The sequence below is a fragment of the Mixophyes fleayi genome, chromosome 4, assembly GCF_038048845.1.
Source record: "Mixophyes fleayi isolate aMixFle1 chromosome 4, aMixFle1.hap1, whole genome shotgun sequence".
Classification (NCBI taxonomy): Eukaryota; Metazoa; Chordata; class Amphibia; order Anura; family Limnodynastidae; genus Mixophyes; species Mixophyes fleayi.
In genome coordinates, this window is record NC_134405.1 from 240553682 (window position 1) to 240576809 (window position 23128).

Here is a 23128-nt window from a genome sequence, read left to right on the forward strand (position 1 = left end):
CCAACCAGATTCTAGTTATCATTTATTTAGTGCATTCTACAAAATAACAGCTAGAATCTGATTAATTGCTATAGGCAACATCTCCACATTTTTAAACCTGCAGTTTAGTAAATATACCCCCTGGTCTCTGTTTATTTTGTGTTTAGGGTCACAAAAAACTGTATTGAATCTTTATGCTATCAAGTATTCTACCATCCTGACATTATAAGAAAGTAAAAAGAAAGAAGTTGTATGCGTGTGGTTCTCCAGAAGTGTGCTCTTGTCACATAATGGATTAGCAAGATATTATCATACTTTATTTTAATTTTGCATGAAATCATCTTTTCAAAAACTTAAGTCTACATGTTTCTTAGTGTTATGCCAATTTTACAGTGAGTGTAACCACAGCACATATATCAAGCATATAATCAGGGCCAGAATAAAATAAAGCACGTAATGGGGTTCTCTGCTAATGACAAACACAGTATTATCTTTATTAACATCATGAAATAATCAGCCCTGAGACAAAATGAAGGGTCATTTCCACTGGTACTTTATTTGGAATGGAATGTCTTTTAAAAAATAAATCACATCTCTCAGAAATTGTGGGTACTATTTACACAGGAAGCGGCAACTGCATTGTTTCTTCTTCACAGTAGGTGACATTTCGAAACATTTGCTAGATGATTGCTGCTTTAAGAAACCCTCATTTGCATGTTACCATAATTTGCATAATGTGAATGAAAAGAAAGGGCACAGCATGGGGATATCACACAGCCAAAATATCTGATTGTACACAGGCATTAAAAAAACATGAAAAACACATATGACTGTTGATCAAGGACACCTTAGAATGTATTGTGCGTCTAAATTCTGCATCCAGAGATTGTGAATTTATATTATTCATTTCAGAATACATTTTCTATCAAGTTATTTTGATGGTTTGTTGCACTTTCTATTTATGTTTCTTACAGTTTATTTCTATTTTGTAATCAAGTGATAGGGCTGAGACACTGAGCATATAGTCTACAGGCCTGTTAAAGACACAAATACTATTTATGCTAATGTTAATCTGTCAATTAACTTGAGTAACAGTTTTTCTCCCTTGATATTTTATACTGGCTAATGTCAATGCTATTAATTAAATCACAATATGAGTGTCTGTAGCTGGATTGTGTTACTACCTTCACCATTTTTAGGATTCATTTCAAAAACTAGTTTGCCACTGTTTTCTGTAAATATGTGAATGATTTATGGCATCCAAGACACATGACAGAATCTTCTAGATATAGAAATAAAGCTGTGTTCTTACTTTCATGTTCATGTACATATGTGGTGACATCAGTACTGAAAGACTGTTATGAACACATTCTTCATAACACTGCAACAAGCCAGCTCAGAACACGTCACTGGAAAATATGTGTTGCCCAGAAATTCTGCCCTTTCCCAGTTTAGATATTCTGAATGGCTCAGTGTTCACTGGTCACTCTGTGGTTTTTGTAGGTTTCAAGTATTCTTTATAGTCCTGGTATATCACAATTATATATAGTAAAATCAGTAATTCTGGGTTCTCTAGATCAGATCTAATTGACCTGATGCAGTACTACAAATCTAAGCAGATTCTGGCAGCTAGAGGTTGGCAGGGCATGACATATACTGTAGCTCCACAATAGTTGTAGAACTACAAATTGCCTGAGCCATGCTTACATTATCTAACAAAACATTGATTCATCTATTTTATTGGTTTCTTAGCTATTTTTATTTTATTATTAACATCCTCAGTTAATACCAGTTTACCAGAAAGAAATTTAAATACCCAGGGGATATATTTACTAAACTGCGGGTTTGAAAAATTGGACATCTTGCTTAATAGCAACCAATCAGATTCTAGCTGTCATTTATTTAGTACCTTCTACAAAATGACAGCTAGAATCTGATTGGTTGCTATAGACAAAAACTTCAATTTTCAAACCCGCAGTTTAGTAAATATACCCCCCAGGAGTTCATTGGCACTAAAAGAAATCAGGTCCTATATACAAAATCATTATACACAATCTGAAGACTTAATCATTTACATTATGTTTTAAACAGAAACATTTAGGAGTCCCACTGATTAAAAACATTTATCTAAACATATCTCCTAATAGCATTTCTTACAGTTCCTTCATCTTTTTTTTTGTGTGAGAACAAAGGTGATCATTAGCTAAAAGGAAGATTGTAGGTAAAACACACTGAAATAGCAGACACATGCTGTTCACGGGTACACATTATTGAGTCAAGACTTGATCAAGTTTGCATGTACAAAAGCTTTGTATAGGGCACAATGAACACAGGCATAGCCATACTTTGCTGGTTAGATCTATTTAGCCAAGACATTTGAAAATATTAATCCATATGGAATAAAATTGTTTAAATGAATATTGACTTTTGTTATCTACCAAATCTATGAAATATGGATTTATGATACAGCTTAGTCCAAACAATGAACCAAATGTTATTATTCATTTATATCACTAAAATTACAATGCAACTTTAGTTATGAGTAATGCATCAATTAAAAAAACAATTCTTAATATCCACATATGCCATAATAACTATATTAGCAGTTATTTACTAAGTTTCCTAATAAAACATAAACATATGTTCCCTTGTAAATCTGGAGACTGCAATGCAGATTTTTTTTTTAATCTGTGTTGCAAATAGGAGACATTATTTGATAATTAATTTAAATTAATTTAAATATGAGGACTTGAGCTTGCACTTAAATTGGTTTTGCAACTGAATTAGCTATAGGAGAATTAATGAATCAAAGCTGACATAAGTTTTACAAAAGCAATGTAACATGGGGTGGAATTACAGAACACTAAACAGTTATAACAATACTCAGGTGCTATTTACTAATGACTGAAGATCGCTCTCCTGCGATGCTCTCCCTATAGCGTAAAACGGTTAACAAAAAGCTAGGTTTTCTAGAGCTTGTTAACTTGACCCAGACCACAGCCCAAATTAATAAATTATGGGGACTGCTGTTTAATGCGAAGCTTAGCCTAATCTATGATATCTCCTGCATTAGGCTTTTGTTAAATACAGGTGTTACTTTCAAATGCCAAAACCATGCACAAAAATCTGTTTCCGCATGGTTTATGGATTAATAATTAGGCCCCTTAAAGAAACACTATCATGAAAAATATTTGTTTTGTGTTCTGTACATCTAAAAATGATCTGTAATATCTAAAATATTGATGATAATAATGATGATGATAATCATGATAGTCATCTGTTGTTTTACAGCACAGCAACAATGAAAATGTCATTGAGATTGAATGACAAAAACTAGAATGTATCGTTTATGAAAAAAAGTATACATTTTTAAACACAAAATAGAAAATAACTATGCGCTACTAAAGCAATGATTAAATATTTACATGATATATTATTTTGATGATAGTGCCCCTTTAATGCAAATTTGCATTTTTTTATTTATTGGCATATGAATTTTCAAGCCGCTCCTGTCAGAAATAATGCATTTACAATATATGTGGTTCTAACTTGGACAGTACTGCATTCATTCATTCATTCACTCGTTCTAATGTGATAACATTTAGAATGATTTACACTGCAGGTTTTTTGGGGAAAAACAGCAACAAAATAAAGAAGTGAGTGCGTGTGTGTGATTATGCATCCAAAGACAGAACAACCAGCTGTGTCTGCATCTATTTTCAGCCATTAAATGGAGGTAAAATTTGCCCTGGAAATGCGTTTATTAAAATGTGACTTTGCCAAAATATGAAGCTCATGCAATTGAAAGTACAATGAAATGCACTACTTTCATACCTCAGCCACATCTCCCTTTAATAGATGCAAATGTGCTAAATACTGAACGTATATATTCTATTTTCCATTAAGGTGTCAGTAAAATCTATATAGAACTACAAATTTTCACAAAAGTAAACTTTCCCTTAGATATGTAGTGAGCTACATAGTATACTTAGAGATCTCACAAATGACTTTTGGATTCTGACGGAAAGCACAATTTGCAATTATAGAATACACCACCTTCAAAGTGTTTAATACTGGTGATCCTTATCTCTTTCACTGTGTCCATTTCACATACCATTGATGTCAGAGAACCAGCGCAAACAATCCACAAAGCCTAAATAGCAAATAGACCCCTGACTGGCTAAGATCGTAACCAGCCAAAAAATAAATCACTCTGTATTTTGTAGTCTAAAACATTAGAAAGATAAAGGGAGAAGTTACTTCTCAAGGTCTTATGTCTCCTGTTGCCCAACACTATCTTAAATAGTCATGTGTGGCAATAGCATTAGGTGAGTCACATTTTATCACTTTCATGCCACTCAGCAACAAATGAGTTGCAATTACAGACAGACAATAGTGAAAACTATATTACATAATGCTCTATATTTGATACATTTTACTATCTTTAGTCTGCGAAATGCCTTTAATGTATATCGCTATCATATTTTAATATAGCACTTATTATCTAAAAATACCTAAATATTCCATACAATTAAGGAGATGGCCACTTTTAGATTAATGATTTTGCTTCAGATAGGTCATATATAAGGGGTCTGTATTACAACAAGTTTATAATTAGCCATTTCCGCCTCCTTTTCTGAGCCAACATTCATTTCTGTATTTTCTCTCTTTCACTTCAAAGGAAAATCTGCTGCTTCCAAACATGAAATTTACCCCAGCTGGGGAGGAACAGACATCTGTGTGTGACTCAGGGGCACTCGTCCGTGAAGTTCTCTCAGCCTTTATGGAGCTAATAGATGCTGCATTCTGGATGTATAGAAAACAGCGGCTAAAAGTTGCAAATCCTTCAGACAACACAAAGACAGAAAACATCAGGTGGAATATAACCACCAGACCACGCAAAACCTTTTTTTTTTGTTTTTCATCTTCTGTTCAACTTGTTTTATGCCTGATTTTCTGTCTTTCAGGATTAACAGTGGAAAAATAAATATTTCATATGGTGTATGAGTGGATCTCAGCAGAAAATAACTGCAATCTGCCAAAGTCAAAGAATTATAATTTGCGACTCCCTCAGGTGCAGTGTAATAAAACATTAACACTTTCAGCACACAAAAACTAAGCAAGACATTGTAGCAGAATAGACATCATTACATTGGCCTTTACAGAGTCATGTTTGACACATAGCGGTAAAGGAAGAAATAAATATATTACATCCAGTCTTCACATCTTTCTCATCCTCAATGCAAATCCTATGGTCCATGAATAACTGCAGTTATTCCTGTGTGTGTTCAGCTGCAGCACATGTCCGTAGTCCAGCATAGTAAATTCCAACTTTTTGAATGTTTTAGATGAGTTGAACAAAAAGACTTCTTGTACCCAGTAAAGTGCTTCTTAAATTCAACCTGTAATAGAGCAACACACAGATGAGTAATGATGTGGGCATAAACTTAATCATACATAGATAGAACATATACATTACCAATGTTATAATTCAACATAACAGCTTTTTAGCAGAATTGTGTTAGGCTGACTGTCAATAAGGGATCACAGATCCAATAAGCACCATTCCAAGAAATGACAAACAGAAATAGTTTCCAGTCTATTGCTTCTGGTTTCCTTGATGAGGAGTCATCTATGTGACAGCCATCCAAAGATTCCAAGTAACTCAATTTCATCCACATTTAAGCATTTCAATGAAACTACATGTTGGCATTAAAATATTTGTCTAATAGTAACCATATTGATCTATCATTTCTATTTTATGGGTTGGCTACCTTTAACATATCGTCTGTAGCAAAAAAAAAAATGTATGTAGCATAGTACATATCCTTACAAAGCACTTTATTCTTGTAAAATTTCAAAATACACTAGTATTCTAAAATACTTGTGTATAGTTTAGCCTCATTTATAGATTAAATCAGGGTTTCCCAAACCCAGTCTTCAGGGCTCCCTAACAGTGCAGGTTTTCCATATCTCCTTGCTGGAGCACAGGTGTATTCATTACTGACTGACACATTGTAACAGATCCACAGGTGGTCCTAATTATGTCACATGTGATCCGGATAACCTGCACTGTTAAGGAGCCCTGAAGACTGGGTTTGGGAAACCCTGGATTAAATGATCATGACAAAATCAGGTCTGATTGCAGTGATAAATATGCCATTCATCCATCTACCCATAAAATTGGGAACACTTCCCTAAATGCACATTCCCCTCATCAAATAGTCAAATATTCACTTCTCCCCACTCATTCTCCTTGACCGCTCTGTCACTTTAAATACAGACAACCACCATCTACTTCTCGACACCAATTTTATTTAAAAAATCCCAAAATTTGTATTCACACATTTTCCCACAAGAGCACCTTTTAGGCCTATATATACATGTATATACTTTTACATGTGGACTTTTATCAAATCGGACACACTTGCAGAAAACAGCCTTTGCGCTATGAAATTGCACTTTTGTTTAACTAACACTGATAGGGTAAGGTCATTCCCCATATGCAACGGCTAAACATAAAACATATCTAAAGCATTTATACCAAGTTATTTATATAAAATCTAATATAAATTATACAAACAAGCAAAAAGACAGATCTGTGCTTTTGTTTTGAGATGCAGTAGTTGTTTTTTTATTCCACATTATCTTCTATGTATTTATTTAGACATTTCCTAAATATTTACATCATATAAATTTTAAACTGATTTTCTTTATTGACTGTACATATATTTATATTACATATATAATCTGCATTTTGGTATATTTTCAAAGCCTGTGAATACAATGTATGTATAGATAGGTATATTTTTATTTCATCATTCTGGCTGACCGTTGCAATATGCCGAGCAGTTTTAATGATCGTGAAAGGGAGGAGTTACAGTTCTAAGGATTAGCCCATAATATAACTGTAGTGAACAAAGCATATTCATAATGTACTGTTGTAAAGACTGTATATCAAATTAATCCATTTATAATTTGTGCTTCTCGGAAAGCTAGGGTGCAATGCAAATTACTTCAAAGCAAAGCCTGTTCACACAGGGTTAATGACCTGACTCAATGTGGCCCTGCAGACCCAAGACCTACAAGATAAAGTTGTCACCTAGGGGGAACTGAACAGCTTCAAAGACCCCAAGTGGTGAGCTTTGTCCTGGCACTGGAGTGGTTTTTGGCATCAGAAAAGACTTTTAAGTATCCGACCTAGCAGGAGGTCATACACCAAGAGACATGGGTTTTGACCACATGATGGTTTGCTATATGTTATATAGACAAATATAATTTAATATCCAAAATACCACTTACAATCAATATAATTAGTATAATTAGTGATCAAACACATATTCATAAATAGGATGAGAAAGGGCCATATGGCTAATAAAGCTGTCTGTCACACAGAGTATCAGCTCAACTAATCTAATGGATATATGCATCGGGAGATTGGTACATTTCTATTTGATTTACTAATGATAAAATTGGATCTGTGTGACACTCCCCAGGAAAGATATGTTACATTTTACAATTGGGTATTAAACAGGGAAGATGCAAATTGAGGTTGTAAAATGTGTCACAGGCCTGCTCTGGAGACCAAACCCTGTATGAGGGGAAAGGTGGAAAAAGTGTCTTTAAAAGAGGAGACCACTTACAAGATATTGTAAGACTTTTGTAAAATCAATCAACATTGATAAGCTGTCCATCTTCTAAACCAAATTCCTTTGGCGTAGATTATACAACTTGTATGTAAATTTATACTTTGAAACTTTGTCCTTTTTATTTTTAATCTGTTTTGCGGTGTGCTATGTCATCTATTCTTCATTATTTTTACAATCTGTAAGCATTGTACCTTTTTTGTATATTAAATCTAACATTTAACAAGTGTTGTCCTTATTGCTGCCTGTTTAGAAGCAGTTGATTGCTTTGCTGTGTTAATTGAGTGCAGAGTGTGCACAATTGGGTAATTAAGTCATAGGCATTCTACGGGCTGTAGATGGTGGCAGTTGGAGAGAGGTGTGGAAGTGTGTGCCTGTGTTGAAAAGGGACCAGTTAAATCTGTAGCCTAAGGGATATGTGAGAGCAAGATTGAGAGTGGAATCCTGTGTGTTCCCTTACAGCAAACATTCAAGTCACGAACACGCAGAATGCTGTTTGTGACAAGGGAATGGTATTTAGATATGGTTTCCTGACAAAATAGAGGTGATATACTGTTTGACTGCTTCATTATTTGATAAATTATCAGATCAGGGAGACTGTGGACTCGTCCCCCCTGGCCTATTTATCAAGCGTCTATTTGTTTTAACACAAATAGATGCTTGATAAATAAGCCTATTAAGGCATGATTAAGGCAAATATTACTATTTAATAATAGGGTAAAGCATCATCATCATCATTTATTTATATAGCGCCACTAATTCCGCAGCGCTGTACAGAGAACTCATTCATATCAGTCCCTGTCCCATTGGAGCTTACAGTCTAAATTTCCTAACACACACACACAGACAGACAGACAGACAAACAGACAGACAGACAAAAACTAGGGTCAATTTGATAGCAGCTTATTAACCTACTAGTATGTTTTTTTTTGGAGTGTGGGAGGAAACCAGAGCACCCGGAGGAAACCCACGCAACCACGGGGAGAACATACAAACTCCGCACATATAAGGCCATGGTCGAGAATTGAACTCATGACCCCAGTGCTGTAAGACAGAAGTGCTAATCACTTAGCCAAGCAGGAGATTAACCAAACTTTTCAATGGAATTCTTTTCACTGGGACAAACTTTTATGGTAGGGCATGTCCTGACATGATTAGTATCATAAATTGGTCCAAAAATGTATCTCTAGTCACTGTGATCAGCGGTGGTAAGAGATGCTACCTTAATATGCTCTCTTACATAAATAGGTCCCATAATCTGAAAATGAACAAACCATGCCTCAGATTACAGAAATATAATGGGCCTGATTCATTAAGGAAATTTAAGCAATAGCAAGTAAAGCTGGGTACACACTACACAGTTTTCATCCAATAATCGGCTAAATCAGCCGACATACGACCGCTCGTTCAGAAGTCGGGTCAGTGTGTGCAGTGACACGATGGTCGAAAGTCTGCCCAAATGGACGATTGTCGCCTCATTTGGTTGGTCGCACCGTTTAATATTTTCGTTCCAATCTCGTTTCCGTTGTGTAGTGTGTATAAACTTCCGACCGATCCACAATAGTGAGTATGAAATTACATTCATTGCTCACGACAACATGGCTGTCCTCTCTTCCCTTTATCGTCCTAAACCAGGCTAGTGTGTATGCAGTCCATGGACCGAGCGATCGGAACATCGATCGCATGTAAAATCGCTCGACATAAAAAGTTGGTTGAAATTTCTGTAGTGTGTACCCAGCATTAGGCAAAACCATGTTGTATTGGAGGGGAGGTAAATTTAAATGTGATGGCAGATTTATATTTGGGGTAGATCATGCCCTAGATTAACTTTAAATTTCAGTGTACAAATAAGCTATCAATATTTTCAGGGCCATCTTTTCCATTGGGCACGATGGGCAGGTGCCCGGGGGCCCCATGGGCAAGGGGGCCCCATAGGCACGGCTGTTAATTAGAATAAATAGTCCTGCAAAAGAAAAAACCTGCAAAGAAAACCTTCAAGAGTCACTGAGCAAGTACATCTATCTATCTATCTCTATCTCTATATATATATGTAGGGGCCCCGGTGCACTGCTGTGCCCGGGGGCCCATAATGTTGTTAGGATGGCCCTGAATATTTGTGTGCTACATGAAAATACAGCCAGTATTTGCAAAAAAAATAAACTAATTTTTACCCCTTGCACTGCAACATGGTTTTGTCCAGAACACTTAATAAGAAAAACTACTCAATTTTTTGCTTAACTTTCCTTAATGAATCATGCCCAATACTATTATTATTATTATTATTATTATATTTTTAAAGCTCCACAGTGATAAACTATGCTGCTCAGCGTGGGAACACCATACATAAAAAATGACATGCAGGTAAGCAACAAGAGGAATGTGAATGTAAAAAAAGGGTGGAGAGGGTCCATTAATTTGTTAGTGTGAGGTTTCTTATTGCTTGTATAGGTTGGTGAGTGTGGTGGATTCAGGATGTGAGTGTTGACAAGTGATGAAGGATGCAGTATGGAGGTGATAGTGATAGAAGAGGGAGAGACTGAATGCTCTGAACAGAAGCATATCCTGAAGAGGGGAGGAAGTGAATAAGGGATTAAATGATGGTATATTAAGTATGTACATTGAGGTGCAGGTTGTGATATAGGAATATGAGTGAGTTGGGGTAAGCAGTTATGTCAGGAAGTAAAGAAAAGTGAAAATGACACACAAGATGTTCCAGAGTTTGTAATGTCCCCAGATGTAGCAGTTTTGCTCAAACCAGTTACAATAATACACATGATGGTATAATTTGAAAGTTATACCCAGACACACACACAGGCTCAGTGAACTATCTGCTGGAGATAAGGAAGGAACTACACAATTAACATTTCACGTAAGGTGACAAAGGGGATGTTTAAATTAAGCTGAAATTACCAAACTTTTAATTTCCCTCAAATGTTGCACACTTTCCATTTAACATTTAGTGGTTATTGTTTCATACTTGCCAACAATTTCCAGACATTGCTTGGGAAAAATCTTCAAAACATGGAATTGTCCATGGAAATCAGGGACACTTGCCAACTATGATCTTTAGTCTAGAACCCATCAATCACAGATCAGGTTGCCAAGGGTTTTAATCAGTAGAGCGATCATTTTGACCACCATACTTTAATTGTGGTTCACCTGTTATCGGTATTTGAAGCCTGGAGCCATGCAGTCTTCTTTTATAAATGAAAACAAAATAAATATAACCATTGTGTAACTCATTTCTCATAGATGCAAAATATTACTAAGTATCATCTGTATTTCATGTGGCATAATTTATACTGCTGTTACATGTATGGACACATGGAGGAAACTAGATTCAGAATAGCATATAAGATTATAGGCTTAACATATGTTTAGAATTAATTTATGATGTACTAACATTTCCAAATCTTTGTACAACGGTCAAGTAAACAATTTGTAATAATTACATCTACTTAATGACTGACCTAAAAATTAGACAGGGGTGACCATCAAATGTTGTATTGTCTAAAGAAATACTATCCATGTTTTTCTATGGGGATGGCTATATATATATGTATATATAAATATATATGTATATATATGTATATGTGTGTGTGTGTGTGTGTGTGTGTGTGTGTGTGTGTGTGTGTGTAAACAATGATTAATGAACTCTCTCTCTCTATATATATATATATATATACATATAATTAATATATACATATATTTTCTATATATATATCTATATCTCTATCTCTCTCTCTCTCTCTCTCTCTCTCTCTCTCTCTATATATATATATATATATATATATATATATTTATATATATATAGTTCATTAATCAATGTTTACAGAGAGTCTGCTACTAAAATAATGATGCATAATACAGACTTAGATGATGTAAAAGAACATGAGGACATTGAGGGCCTGATGCTGAGTTAGCAGCAAAGCAAAGAAAATGAGTAAATTTGCACCTTGGCAAAACCATGTTGCATTAGAGCGGGAGGTGAATTTAAGATGAAGGGCCAGATACATAGTTGAGATACGACATGTCATAGATCAAATTCAATTTCATTGTAATAATAAAGCTATCAAATATTTGTATGCTCCATGAAAAAACAGCCAGTATTTTCCTTGCGTGCAATAAAAGAAATCAATTTCTACTCCTAACATTGTAACATTGTTTGTCCAGGTGCAAATTTGCCCTTTTTGCTTTGCTCCTAATTCAGCATCAGGCCCTGAATGAGCACTTTACACATTTAAACTAGTAAAAACATGTTTGAGGACAAAAACTATTATGATATCTGTAATGACAAAAGAATTCTAATCTGTATTAATATATTTTGTTAGAAGAATGAAAATATAATGTTAAATCAGAATTATTCATGTTACAATATGAACAATATTCGAAACGAGTAATTTCTACTAAGCTTACTATAATTATAAGACATTACACTGTTTGTAGTCCACATCAGCTTACTAAAGCGCATAACTACATGACTGATTTGTATTTGCTCCCATACGTCCATTTCAATTTAGAGAAAATGAAATAAAAAGAATATGGAAAAAAAGCACGGTGGCTAAGTGGTTAGCACTTCTGCCTCACAGCGCTGGGGTCATGAGTTCAATTCCCGACTATGGCCTTATCTGTGTGGAGTTTGTATGTTCTCCCTGTGTTTGTGTGGGTTTCCTCCGGGTGCTCTGGTTTCCTCCCACACTCCAAAAACATACTGGTAGGTTAATTAGCTGCTATCAGAATTGACCCTAGTCTCTCTGTCTGTGTATGTGTGTGTGTGTGTGTGTGTGTGTCTATGTTAGGGAATTTAAACTGTAAGCTCCAATGGGGCAGGGGCTGATGTGAGTGAGTTCTCTGTGCAGCGCTGCGGAATCAGTGGCGCTATATAAATGAATGGTGATGATGATGATTCTTGTAATCTGATTAGAGCAGAGAGAATATGATCAGATAAGCTGAAAGAATGGTACATGAGTTTGTAAATCAGCTCCTTGATCTGGCATACAATTATTTGAGGTTACTTTTCCAACTACAAGTATGTATTTGTCTGAAGTAGTAACCAAAGCTCTTCACTAATACTATCTAAGCAGTTAATAATACTTATAGATCCCCTCTCACGCATGTACAAAATGTTTGAAACATCATTTCTTAAATCATTATCAAATTACTTTCTTTTACAAGGCTCTTTGTGACCTTTAAGGATATATCTAGATACATGTCATAAAGTTAAAATGAGATATTTCCTCCATTACAAAACAAAGCTATAAAGTATTTGTGTGCTACATGAAAAACAGTAAGTATTTTCCTTATGTGCAACATAATAAACTAATTTGCTAATATAATAAACTTATCTCAACACAATATTATATTCCAGTTACATAAATGGCTATATTAAAGGTGGCCACACACAGGGCGATCGTGCTGCTTGGCACAAGTATCGAGTGACAAGATAACGTCCAATTTTACTATCCCTTAGGCTGCATAGCCGGCTCACTTCCAGGGGCTGTTTGAGCAGTTGGATGATGACCACACACAGGTCAATAACCGTTGCTGTCTTCCGACCGCATTTACAAATATGTTAATAATAACCCCATCAATTTAGATTGCTGAATATTATGTACAATATAGCAGGGTGTGGTCAGCATAACACTAGAAAACCAACTATGACAGTACAAAGCAGTGTTTTGCCTTAGAGTAAAGACCATAAAATCCAGATCTTATCTTGTGCAGTAACGGTCTGTGATGTCATTACATTGTAGTTTGACCTGCATTCAGTTCATTGGCAGCTTTACTATAGAATGAAGGAGAAAGCTGAGTCAAAACATTGCTAATATTTAACAAACACTGTGAATCAAAGTTAAATATAGCAGCAATACAGCATCTGTTTACGATTTCCTCTATCTCAGAGGAAGATAAATAAGGAAAGTATCAATTGAGCCATTCAGCCACTCCCGTCTTGGATTTCAAAGAATGTGTGCAGCAATATAGAGCCATTTTTACACATCATGAAGCAAACGTCTAAACTAATAAAATGTGAGTTTACTTTTATAGGTTATATATAAAACGTGGATAATCATTGTGCTTAACCTTCAACACTCCGATTGCTACAGAACTAAATTATACAAGATACTCAACCACCAAATAACCAAATATTCAGTGAAACTAACAGCCATCATGTGTAATAACTTTAGAAGTGTAACCATGAAGCATAGGTCCGTCTTCACATTCCTTAGGTCTACACATTTTCTAGGTAACAGTATGGATCCAAATGCACATTCCTTAGGTCTATATATTTTCTAGGTAACAGTATGGACCCAAATGCACATTCCCTAGGTCTACACATTTCTAGGTAACAGTATGGATCCAAATGCACATTCCTTAGGTCTATATATTTTCTAGGTAACAGTATGGACCCAAATGCACATTCCCTAGGTCTACACATTACTAGGTAACAGTATGGATCCAAATGCACATTCCTTAGGTCTACATATTTTCTAGGTAACAGTATGGATCCAAATGCACATTCCTTAGGTCTACATATTTTCTAGGTAACAGTATGGATCCAAATGCACATTCCTTAGGTCTACACATTTTCTAGGTAACAGTATGGATCCAAATGCACATTCCCTAGGTCTACACATTTTCTAGGTAACAGTATGGATCCAAATGCACATTCCCTAGGTCTACACATTTTCTAGGTAACAGTATGGATCCAAATGCACATTCCCTAGGTTTACACATTTTCTAGGTAACAGTATGGATCCAAATGCACATTCTCTAGGTCTACACATTTTCTAGGTAACAGTATGGACCCAAATGCTTCTAGCTTTAGATCATTCACAGCTTCAGAACATTATATAATAACAGCATGCAAGACATCTTCAATCTAACAAATACAGTTAGAAATGACTTACAACCATAATATTTTCAGATATCACTCCATCAGAATTTATTTTAGTTTTCCAGAGAAATTGTAAAGCAAATTGGATAATTTAAGATTTTCTAGAAAGCAGTGTTTCAAATATCAGTCCTATTATCTTTATTATGACTCCGATATATAAAGGGTTTTCTAGCCTGTGTGCAAGATGTACCCCATGTAAACTACATATAAAACAGCACTCCAAGATATGGGGCACCTAGCACTCATGTTGTATTACCATTATTCTTAGTACTCTACAGGAGTGTGACTCCCCTCCAGGCAGAAGCAGATGATTGTAGAGTATGCTGTGACATGACTAGCAGAGCAAGAACATCATTAAAAGGAACAAAGAACAGCAACACTTAGCCTAGGTGCAGCCTTACTCCATCAAGCAGCCAGAAGTATAGTAAACTTGCAATCCATTCCAGGAGAGAAGAGTAATCCTGGATTAGCTCAAATGTTATCAGCATTTATGTCCACCTTGTCCATAAACTATCTCACAAACATCTCTTAAACTGAAAAAAGTTTCAATCATTTCTGGAATCATTTCTATTATTTCTATAATATTTTCCCACCCTATGAATTAAAAAAAATAAAACATAATACCCTTCTGCTGAGAACATGCTTTCTCTGGAAATGTCTGTACCAGCTATGAGTATGAAAGCCAAGGAATCAGGAACAAAAGTAATTTGTGTTTGAAAATTACATCATGTTACATCATTTGTATACCAAATTGGCCATTGTAACTGCATTTACTCCAATTGCATTTTACCAACAGATATATTGCGACAATGCTGAAAATCCCCACTAATAACATTTTTAGCTTATTTCATCAGAAGCAAAACCTGCGAATGACTGAAATTGACACTAATTTAGTGTTGTGTCAGATTACATTTGTCATTTATGCAGACAGATGTGCATTTAGTAAAATTTGGGGCTTGTGATGGAGTTTGGACATAAAGGGGCATATTTAACAATAACGTTTTTTTTTGGCACAATTATTTTCATTCCTTATCGCAATGTTAAGGAATGAAAGATTGTGACCATTTATTAAAACTGCCGGGACAGCAGTCAGAATAAAATGCTGTCCCTGCGAACACACAAGAGTACCTATATCCTATCTTCTCTATGGTCACTATGGCATAGTGGCCACCTTTGTTATATTAATCAGAGGGGAGAGCAGGTAAGATGCAGTGTGGGATCCGAAGATCCCTCTACCGCAATGTTCTCTCCATGGGCTTCAATAGCTAACGCTATCTTCAAATCTTTGCTTTTCAGAACTTGTTAAATCATGAAAAATAGCAGTCCCCATAGAAACTGTTATTGCTTACGATAACAGTGGGATTGCAGCAGATATCTGCTGTGATCACTTAGTAAAAATAGAGGGGATACTTAAATTTCTGCTGTTTCTGGGGGTTTGGGAGCCTGTTATATAGGCCTCTAAGGATGACTCATTACTTCAACAAGAGGTCTACTGTAAACATGTTATTGGATGTATTTTACTTTTTTACTTGCTCTAAAAATGATCAGTGCAGCTGAGAACTTGGGAAATCGCAGCACAATCTTAATGTATGTGAGAGTTTCATTTGGACTAGAGAGCAGCGTAATGATTGCCAGTATGAAACCAGAAACGCTTTACCTGGAATCAGATGATGATGCTATGACTATGCAGAGTTAGAAGTGCTTCTGATGCGGTGCCCATGTTGCTGGACCAGGTGCTGTTGTTTTTGTCTTGTAGATTTGACAGCTAGGATAGCTTGTCTGTTTTTATATTGCACCATCTGCAATGTAATCTCTGCATTCCAGCCCTCCTCCTGTGGACACCGAAAATCAATCTCCCGTCCCTCTGCCATGACCACAGTGAAATAAACATATTTGCCTTTCCTCTCCACACAATCCACCGTCTTCATATTGGAGAAGTGTAGCTCCTTGATCCGTGCAGGCTCAGCTTGGGGGCTTTGCTGCTGAGGCTGTTCCAGCTGTTTGGGTGGGATGAGAAGAAGCCCTTCCTCGGTTAGGATGCACCTCTTCTTCTTCCACAGCTGCAGCAAACCATCACTCCTCTTCTCCAGAAGTCCTTCTTTTATTACCTTACAACTGCTCTCCAACATGCTACTTGCTGCTGGACCTAGATGCAAATGATGAAACCTTGCTTTTCCAAGAAAGGTGCAGGACGATTTCAGCAAGGGGAGCCAATGCGAGAGCAGACTCTGAAAAGGAATCATTAACAGTAAGGCAGTGACAATACAATGTGCCAGGCAGCAATCGCAGTACAAAGCCTCAATGGGCAGAGTGTGACGGCAGCAATCAGCAGCTGCAGTCCACCCTGACTCAATGCTTCTTCTGTGGTCTGTAATATGGCGTATCCCAGGGGTTAGAGATGGGCGCCACCTGCTGGGTATCTTTAACCTTTACAGCTTCCCATTGACTGATTACTTTCAGTGCTCCAGTTAAGAAAGACTGTTCTGTTTTAAGGGTTGGGAGATAGATCAACTTTAATTGAAGCTGAATATAAACGTCTGACTAAAATGATTGGATTAATAAACTAAAAGAGGTGCAATGTATACATGTTTATATTGTATAATAAGCTAGTGCCAGTATAGCATTAAATGGCAAATAGCAGTGTAAACGCTTGATCTGTGTTATGTTTGACCAGCTACTATAAAGCAATACATGGTTAACTAACTCAGACTGCTATGTTCAGCATAATTCCATTACTGCAACAAATGTTAACAATGTTTATATTATGCCCAGTGTATGAATATCTCCATAAACTCCGCACATAAAATGTGATACTCAAAATATAGTTTGACGCAATCCATCTTTATGAGTTTATTTTACAGCTATATGTCAGAGCGAACACCGTCACATGCTCAGGCAATCATTATATATTACATGAGATAAGAGACAGATATGTATTTATTGCAGGAGGAAATCTGACATTTATGCAGATGTGTCAAACGTGGAACTAGAATGCGATGCCCAAGGACTGCTTGGCATACAAAGAAAGACAATAGCTGTAGAAACTGGGGCAATAACCTGAACAAAACAAGATTCCCCAGAGTCCAATACATAACGTTATTAGCCATTTCATTTTGCAACTAACTTATTGCATGGAAGTCAATAAGGTTTTTTCCGATTAAAATGTATAACAATGACATGATGCTTGCCAACCTTTTTCAGTCGAAAAATATACACAGCATACAAATGGAAACCAATTGAGATACATTAAATCTAATATCGTATGAAAACATCGCATTAACTGAACATCGGGGCAACACACAACTATGGCATGGACAATATACACTATATGTATCTCAGTTTGTGGATAAGGTATGATAATAAATAATATAGCTAAGTATTAACAGAATATGTGATACTTACTTGGCAAGCCGCTTAGTAATGTGTGAATTCCCACAAGGCGGATCTATAGATATATAACATAAATAACAATGCAAGCCAAATTTCCCAGCCAACGAGACAACAGTGTATGCAGGAGTTCAGCTCTCTCTCCTTCTCTCCTGTGTGACTGCAACAGCTGCAGTTCTGTCTGTGCTTTCCCTGGAAAATCTTCCCCTCTGGCTTTTGAACCAGCTCCCGCCCACTGGCAGCGCAGAGAAACCAGACCCTAGGATGTTGCAAGATGGGTTCAGCCACAAGACTGGATGTGGAGAGGAAGGAAGAGAGGGAGGAGACATAGCACTCACAGCACTATCCTATTCCATACACCATTCATCATTTCTGCACATGGCTTTATTAGACTTCCACTGTGTGTTAGGTAACGTTACTGTACAAGGCAGATGACATGTGTGTTCCAATAGAAGGAGCTGTCTCACGGTCCTCATTATTACAGAGCATGGGACTGCTATAGTAATAGACCTATGTTTTATGTGAATATTGTTCCTATTATTAGCTCTTACAACTGCACGTGTCTAGTTATGTCCTATACATCACTTTATGCATTGCTAATTGATTTTTTTCTATATATGACTAATTGATTTTCACTCAGTTGAGACATGAACATGTTCAGCAACAGCTGAAAAGAAGATAATAGAGCACACTAAAGTATAAACTGAAAACATGAACAATAGAAGATCAAAATGAAATTTTATAAACAAGAAATAAATGCACTATTTTAGATTGCTGACATTTTGTGTTAATTCCCCAGATTTGCAGTAAGTAGGTTTCACTGATATAAAGTAGAGATGCTCAGGCTCCATTCCCTGACAAACCGAGTGCACCCGAACTTAGCAGATCCGAGATCTGACTTGGCTCAGTACTTTTGTGCGTCCTCGGAATTGCAAACGAGGCAAAACGTCATTGTTACGTCGTCGGATCTAGGATCTTGCGAGCTTTGGATTCTATATGTACCGCCCTCCACGGCGATCCAGCGTCATTTTGCAGATGGACACAGAAGGGGTAGCACAGTTCTTGGCAGTCTCTAGTGCCGTTGGGCAGTGTCATAGGTAGAAAAGAAAGAGAAGGGGTAGCAGTGATCTTCAAAGTCTCCAGTGAGCTACATTGCTAATTGTTATTGCTAAAATAGAAATAATAGGTCTGGCAGGCTTGGTCTTCTCAATCTGCAGTCACATTGTACTGTGTTATATAGGTAACACACAAAGAGGAGAGCTTCATTGGTCCATTGCTAATTGTCATTGCTGAAATAGAAATAATAGGGCTAGCAGGCTTGGTCTTCTCAATCTGCAGTCACAATGTACTGTGTTATATAGGTAAAACACAAAGAGGAGAGCTCCATTGCTAATTGTCATTGCTGAAATACAAATAATGGTCTTCTCAATCTGCAGCCACATTGTACTGTGTTATATAGGTAACACACAAAGAGGAGAGCTTCATTGCTCCATTGCTAATTGTCATTGCTGAAATAGAAATAATAGGGCTAGCAGGCTTGGTCTTCTCAATCTGCAGTCACGTTGTACTGTGTTATATAGGTAAAACACAAAGAGGAGAGCTCCATTGCTCCATTGCTAATTGTCATTGCTGAAATACAAATAATAGGGCTGGCAGGCTTGGTCTTCTAAATCTGCATCACATTGTACTGTGTTATATAGGTAAAACACAAAGAGGAGAGCTCCACTGCTCCATTGCTAATTGTCATTGCTGAAATACAAATAATAGGGCTGGCAGGCTTGGTCTTCTAAATCTGCATCACATTGTACTGTGTTATATAGGTAAAACACAAAGAGGAGAGCTCCAATGCTCCATTGCTAATTGTCATTGCTGAAATATAAATAATAGGGCTGGCAGTCTTGGTGTAAATCTGCAGTTACATTTTATTGTACCATAGCTCACTTGGAAACAGGAGAGGTGGCAGGGTTCAGTGCTGAAACAGAAATTGTAATAATTGGGCTGTCAGTGTTCTTAAAAGTCTCCAGTGACATTCTACTGTGCCGTAGCTCATACAGAAACAGAAAGGGTGGCATTGTTCTTGTCACTCTCCAGTCTCAGTCATGATGATTCTAATCCCTTTACCTCATGTGCTAAAGTCTATCTATTTTCAATTGCATAGTGGTTTTAAGTCAGGAAAACAAAAAAATAAAAAGCTTGTACGTTTTTAAAGAAAAAAACTCCTCTCTAATAAGGGTGAAAGTTTACTGTAGAAAAACATAAAATTACCAACATGCCATTCTGCCCAAAATATTAGCAAGCATACCAGCATCAGGTAGCTCCCTTCTCTCAGCTAGATCTCAGCACCTGCAATCTACACTGTCATCATATTCACCCTCATCAGTGTGTACATCATCCTCAAACAATACTAATTAATCTCCGCTGGAATCCACCATCACAGAAGTCTGTGTACTTTGATGTAATTTCTGGTAATGGCCTTCCTCATGGAATTTGTAGTTCATTTTGCGGAAGAGCTGTCATGATTTTTAAGCAATTCTTTTAGACCAGACCAAATGTTGTGCAGACTCATCTACATCACCACTGGGTGTCTTGGGAAAGCTAAGTTTTTTCCTAGCAGCAATTTCCAGAGAAACTGAAGGAGAAGACGTCATTGTGTCATGCACCACTTGAGCTGTCAGCTTGCTGACCAGGAACGCATTGTACCTCTTGAGATCTGGGACAGTTGGAAAGAAAGAAAAGACATAGCTCTTAAACCTAGATCAATCACAGTTGCCAAAATGTAATGATCCGATTTCAAGATGTTGATAACTCTTGGATCCTGGCGAAGCGAATAAAGTACTTAATCTACAAGTCCAACATAATTAGCTGAATTACTTTGTTTCATTTCCTCCTTCAATTTCTCTGGCTGCTTTCAAAAAGTCTAATTAGGGGAATCACTTGACTTCACGGGTGACTACTTTGAGTGGTTTCAGCACCTTTCACAACACGGAAAGTATTCTCCACTGCGCTGGACTAAAAGTACATTCCCCCTAAATTCTATTCTTCTTGCAACTGCTTCATTCTCCTACATGCTGTTGCAGAATCCCAAAATTGACCGTAAATAATTCGGGACACAGACAGCATCTCCTGCATGTCATTGTCATTTTTTAAAAAAGTTCTGTACCACCAAGTTGATTGTGTTTGCAAAACAGGGAATTTGATGGAATTCCCCCTGCTGTAATGCTCTAAAAATATTGGTGGCGTTATCAGAAATCACATATCCTCAGGACAGTCCAAGCAGGTTAAGCCATGTTGCAATGACAGCCCTTAGTTTTTCAAACAGATTGTCAGCGGTATTACCTCTGACCTGCGCCTTGTCTCATCTCTGATAACCACCTCTCACTCCCGCCTTCAAGACTTCTCCCGTGCTGCTCCCCACTTATGAAATTTCCTACCATGCTCAATCAGACTTTCCCACAGCATTCAAATCTTTAGATGCTCTTTGAAAACCCATCTCTTCTTTAGAGGTGACCTTATCATTGATAACACTATTCACACTAATGTACCCTCACAACTAACCCAATCTCCACTCTGAGCCACACTCCCTCCTCTTATTTCAGTTGTGTACTCCTACTTTAGAATGTAAGCTCTCTAATGAGCAGGGTCCATACCCTTTGTTTTCATGTCTCCATTCATTTTGACGCCCTTGTCTGTTTTTGTTTTATGTATGTCTTATTTTATGTATGTCCTTGTCTTCCCTACTGTACGGCGCTGTGGAGCACTGTGGTATCTTACAGATCTACGATAATAATAATATGCCTCTTAGTGAAGCAGATGATACACAGGGTAGCCTGCCTCTGAAAAATGCGACGTTCTTAGGTACATGCTGCTGCTGCTGTCCCTGCTGGTGAAGGCGAATCACCAAGCCAGTGGGCTGTCACAATCATATAATCTTTAGTTTGTCCAGTTCCGCTTGTCCACATATCTGTGGTTAAGTGTAGAGTGGGTAGAATAGCATTTTGTAGCCCAATAAGTACATTTTTACGAACCTTCTGGTAGAGGTGAGGAATAGCTTTTCTAGTAAAATGGTGTTGTGATGGAATTTGGTAACGGGGACAGAAGACCTCAAGTAACTGTCTAAAACCAGCTGCATTAATAATGTATATTGGACGCAGATCTAATACTAATATAGTTGTCATGGCGTCTGTGATCCGCTTTGCGACTGGGTCACAGCGTTCATACTTGCTTCTTCTTGCAAAGGATTGTGTAACAGTCAATTGTTCTAAACTACTAGTAGTCTTCTTCTTGGTCTGCTTCTGGGTTGAAGATCCACCCCCAGTAGCAAGAGCAGCAGCAGTGGGCCTAGCGCTCAAGGATTCTTCTGAGGAGTCCTGGATAGGGGAGGGTTCATCTCGCCTTAGAAACTTATGCAGGATTAACTCCGATCACTTGTGATGATATTGATGATGAAGGTGTTGTGGGTGTAGATTGCAGGTGCTGGGATCTAGCTGAGAGAAGGAAGGTAGCTGATGCTGGACTGCTTGTTGTTATTTTTTAGCATAAGTTTTTGATTTTCACAAAAGCTTTCCATGAATTTGCTTCAAATGGCGTAACATAGATCAGGTTCCTAGATGGTTAAGGTCCCTACCTCTAATGACTGTGGCTTTACAATGCTACAAATGGCTAGACAAGTGTTGTCAGGATTTGGGTAAAAATAATTCCACACATAAGAGGTGGATTTTTTTGTTTTATGCCCAGGCATGACAATGGCCTTCTTCTTATCACTGGCAAGAACTGCTGCAGTCTCTGTTTGAAAGTGTATGGAAATAATATTGTGATCTGTGTGGTGGTCAAAATTGACTGCAAATGACTTGAAATTAGTGTTATTGAGGTTAATAATAATAATGTAGGGGGGGAAAAAGAAAAAATATGTGATTTTCTAAAAAAAAATAGGGATTTTAGAAAAAAATTCGGGAACCAAAACCAAAACACGCAAGGGCGGTTTTACCAAAACCAAAACACGAAGTTAATCCAGGTCCAAAACCAAAACCAGAACACGGACACAGAATGTCCGGGAAACTCCCAGAATAGAGTGAGGTCTCCTGTGTTCCTGGGAGAGAGCAGCTCACTGTTCTAATTGCCCCCAATGTGGGTAGAAATGTGCTGTGATGACACAAATTGCGTTATCAAGCTCTGCCCAACTCAGGGAACATTTAGCGGGCAGGATTGGATAGCAAAATCAGGC

The 23128-nt window shown here is 37.1% G+C and overlaps 1 protein-coding gene across 1 annotated transcript; it reads right to left on the bottom strand.

Annotated features, from left to right (window-relative positions):
* Positions 1-509: 509 nt before the first annotated feature.
* Positions 510-18103, bottom strand: PHLDA1 (pleckstrin homology like domain family A member 1). The gene is made up of 3 exons (XM_075209554.1): positions 17923-18103; positions 16178-16748; positions 510-5381 (listed from the first exon to the last, which is right to left on the bottom strand). Exon 2 carries the CDS (start codon positions 16647-16649, stop codon positions 16203-16205), a length of 447 nt encoding a protein of 148 aa, XP_075065655.1. The 5' UTR covers positions 16650-16748; positions 17923-18103; the 3' UTR covers positions 510-5381; positions 16178-16202.
* Between the last annotated feature and the right edge of the window lie 5025 nt (positions 18104-23128).

What these genes read in the sequence shown, in the direction of transcription:
- PHLDA1 (XM_075209554.1), bottom strand. Translation starts at nt 16,649, where the DNA reads ATGTTGGAGAGCAGTTGTAAGGTAATAAAAGAAGGACTTCTGGAGAAG.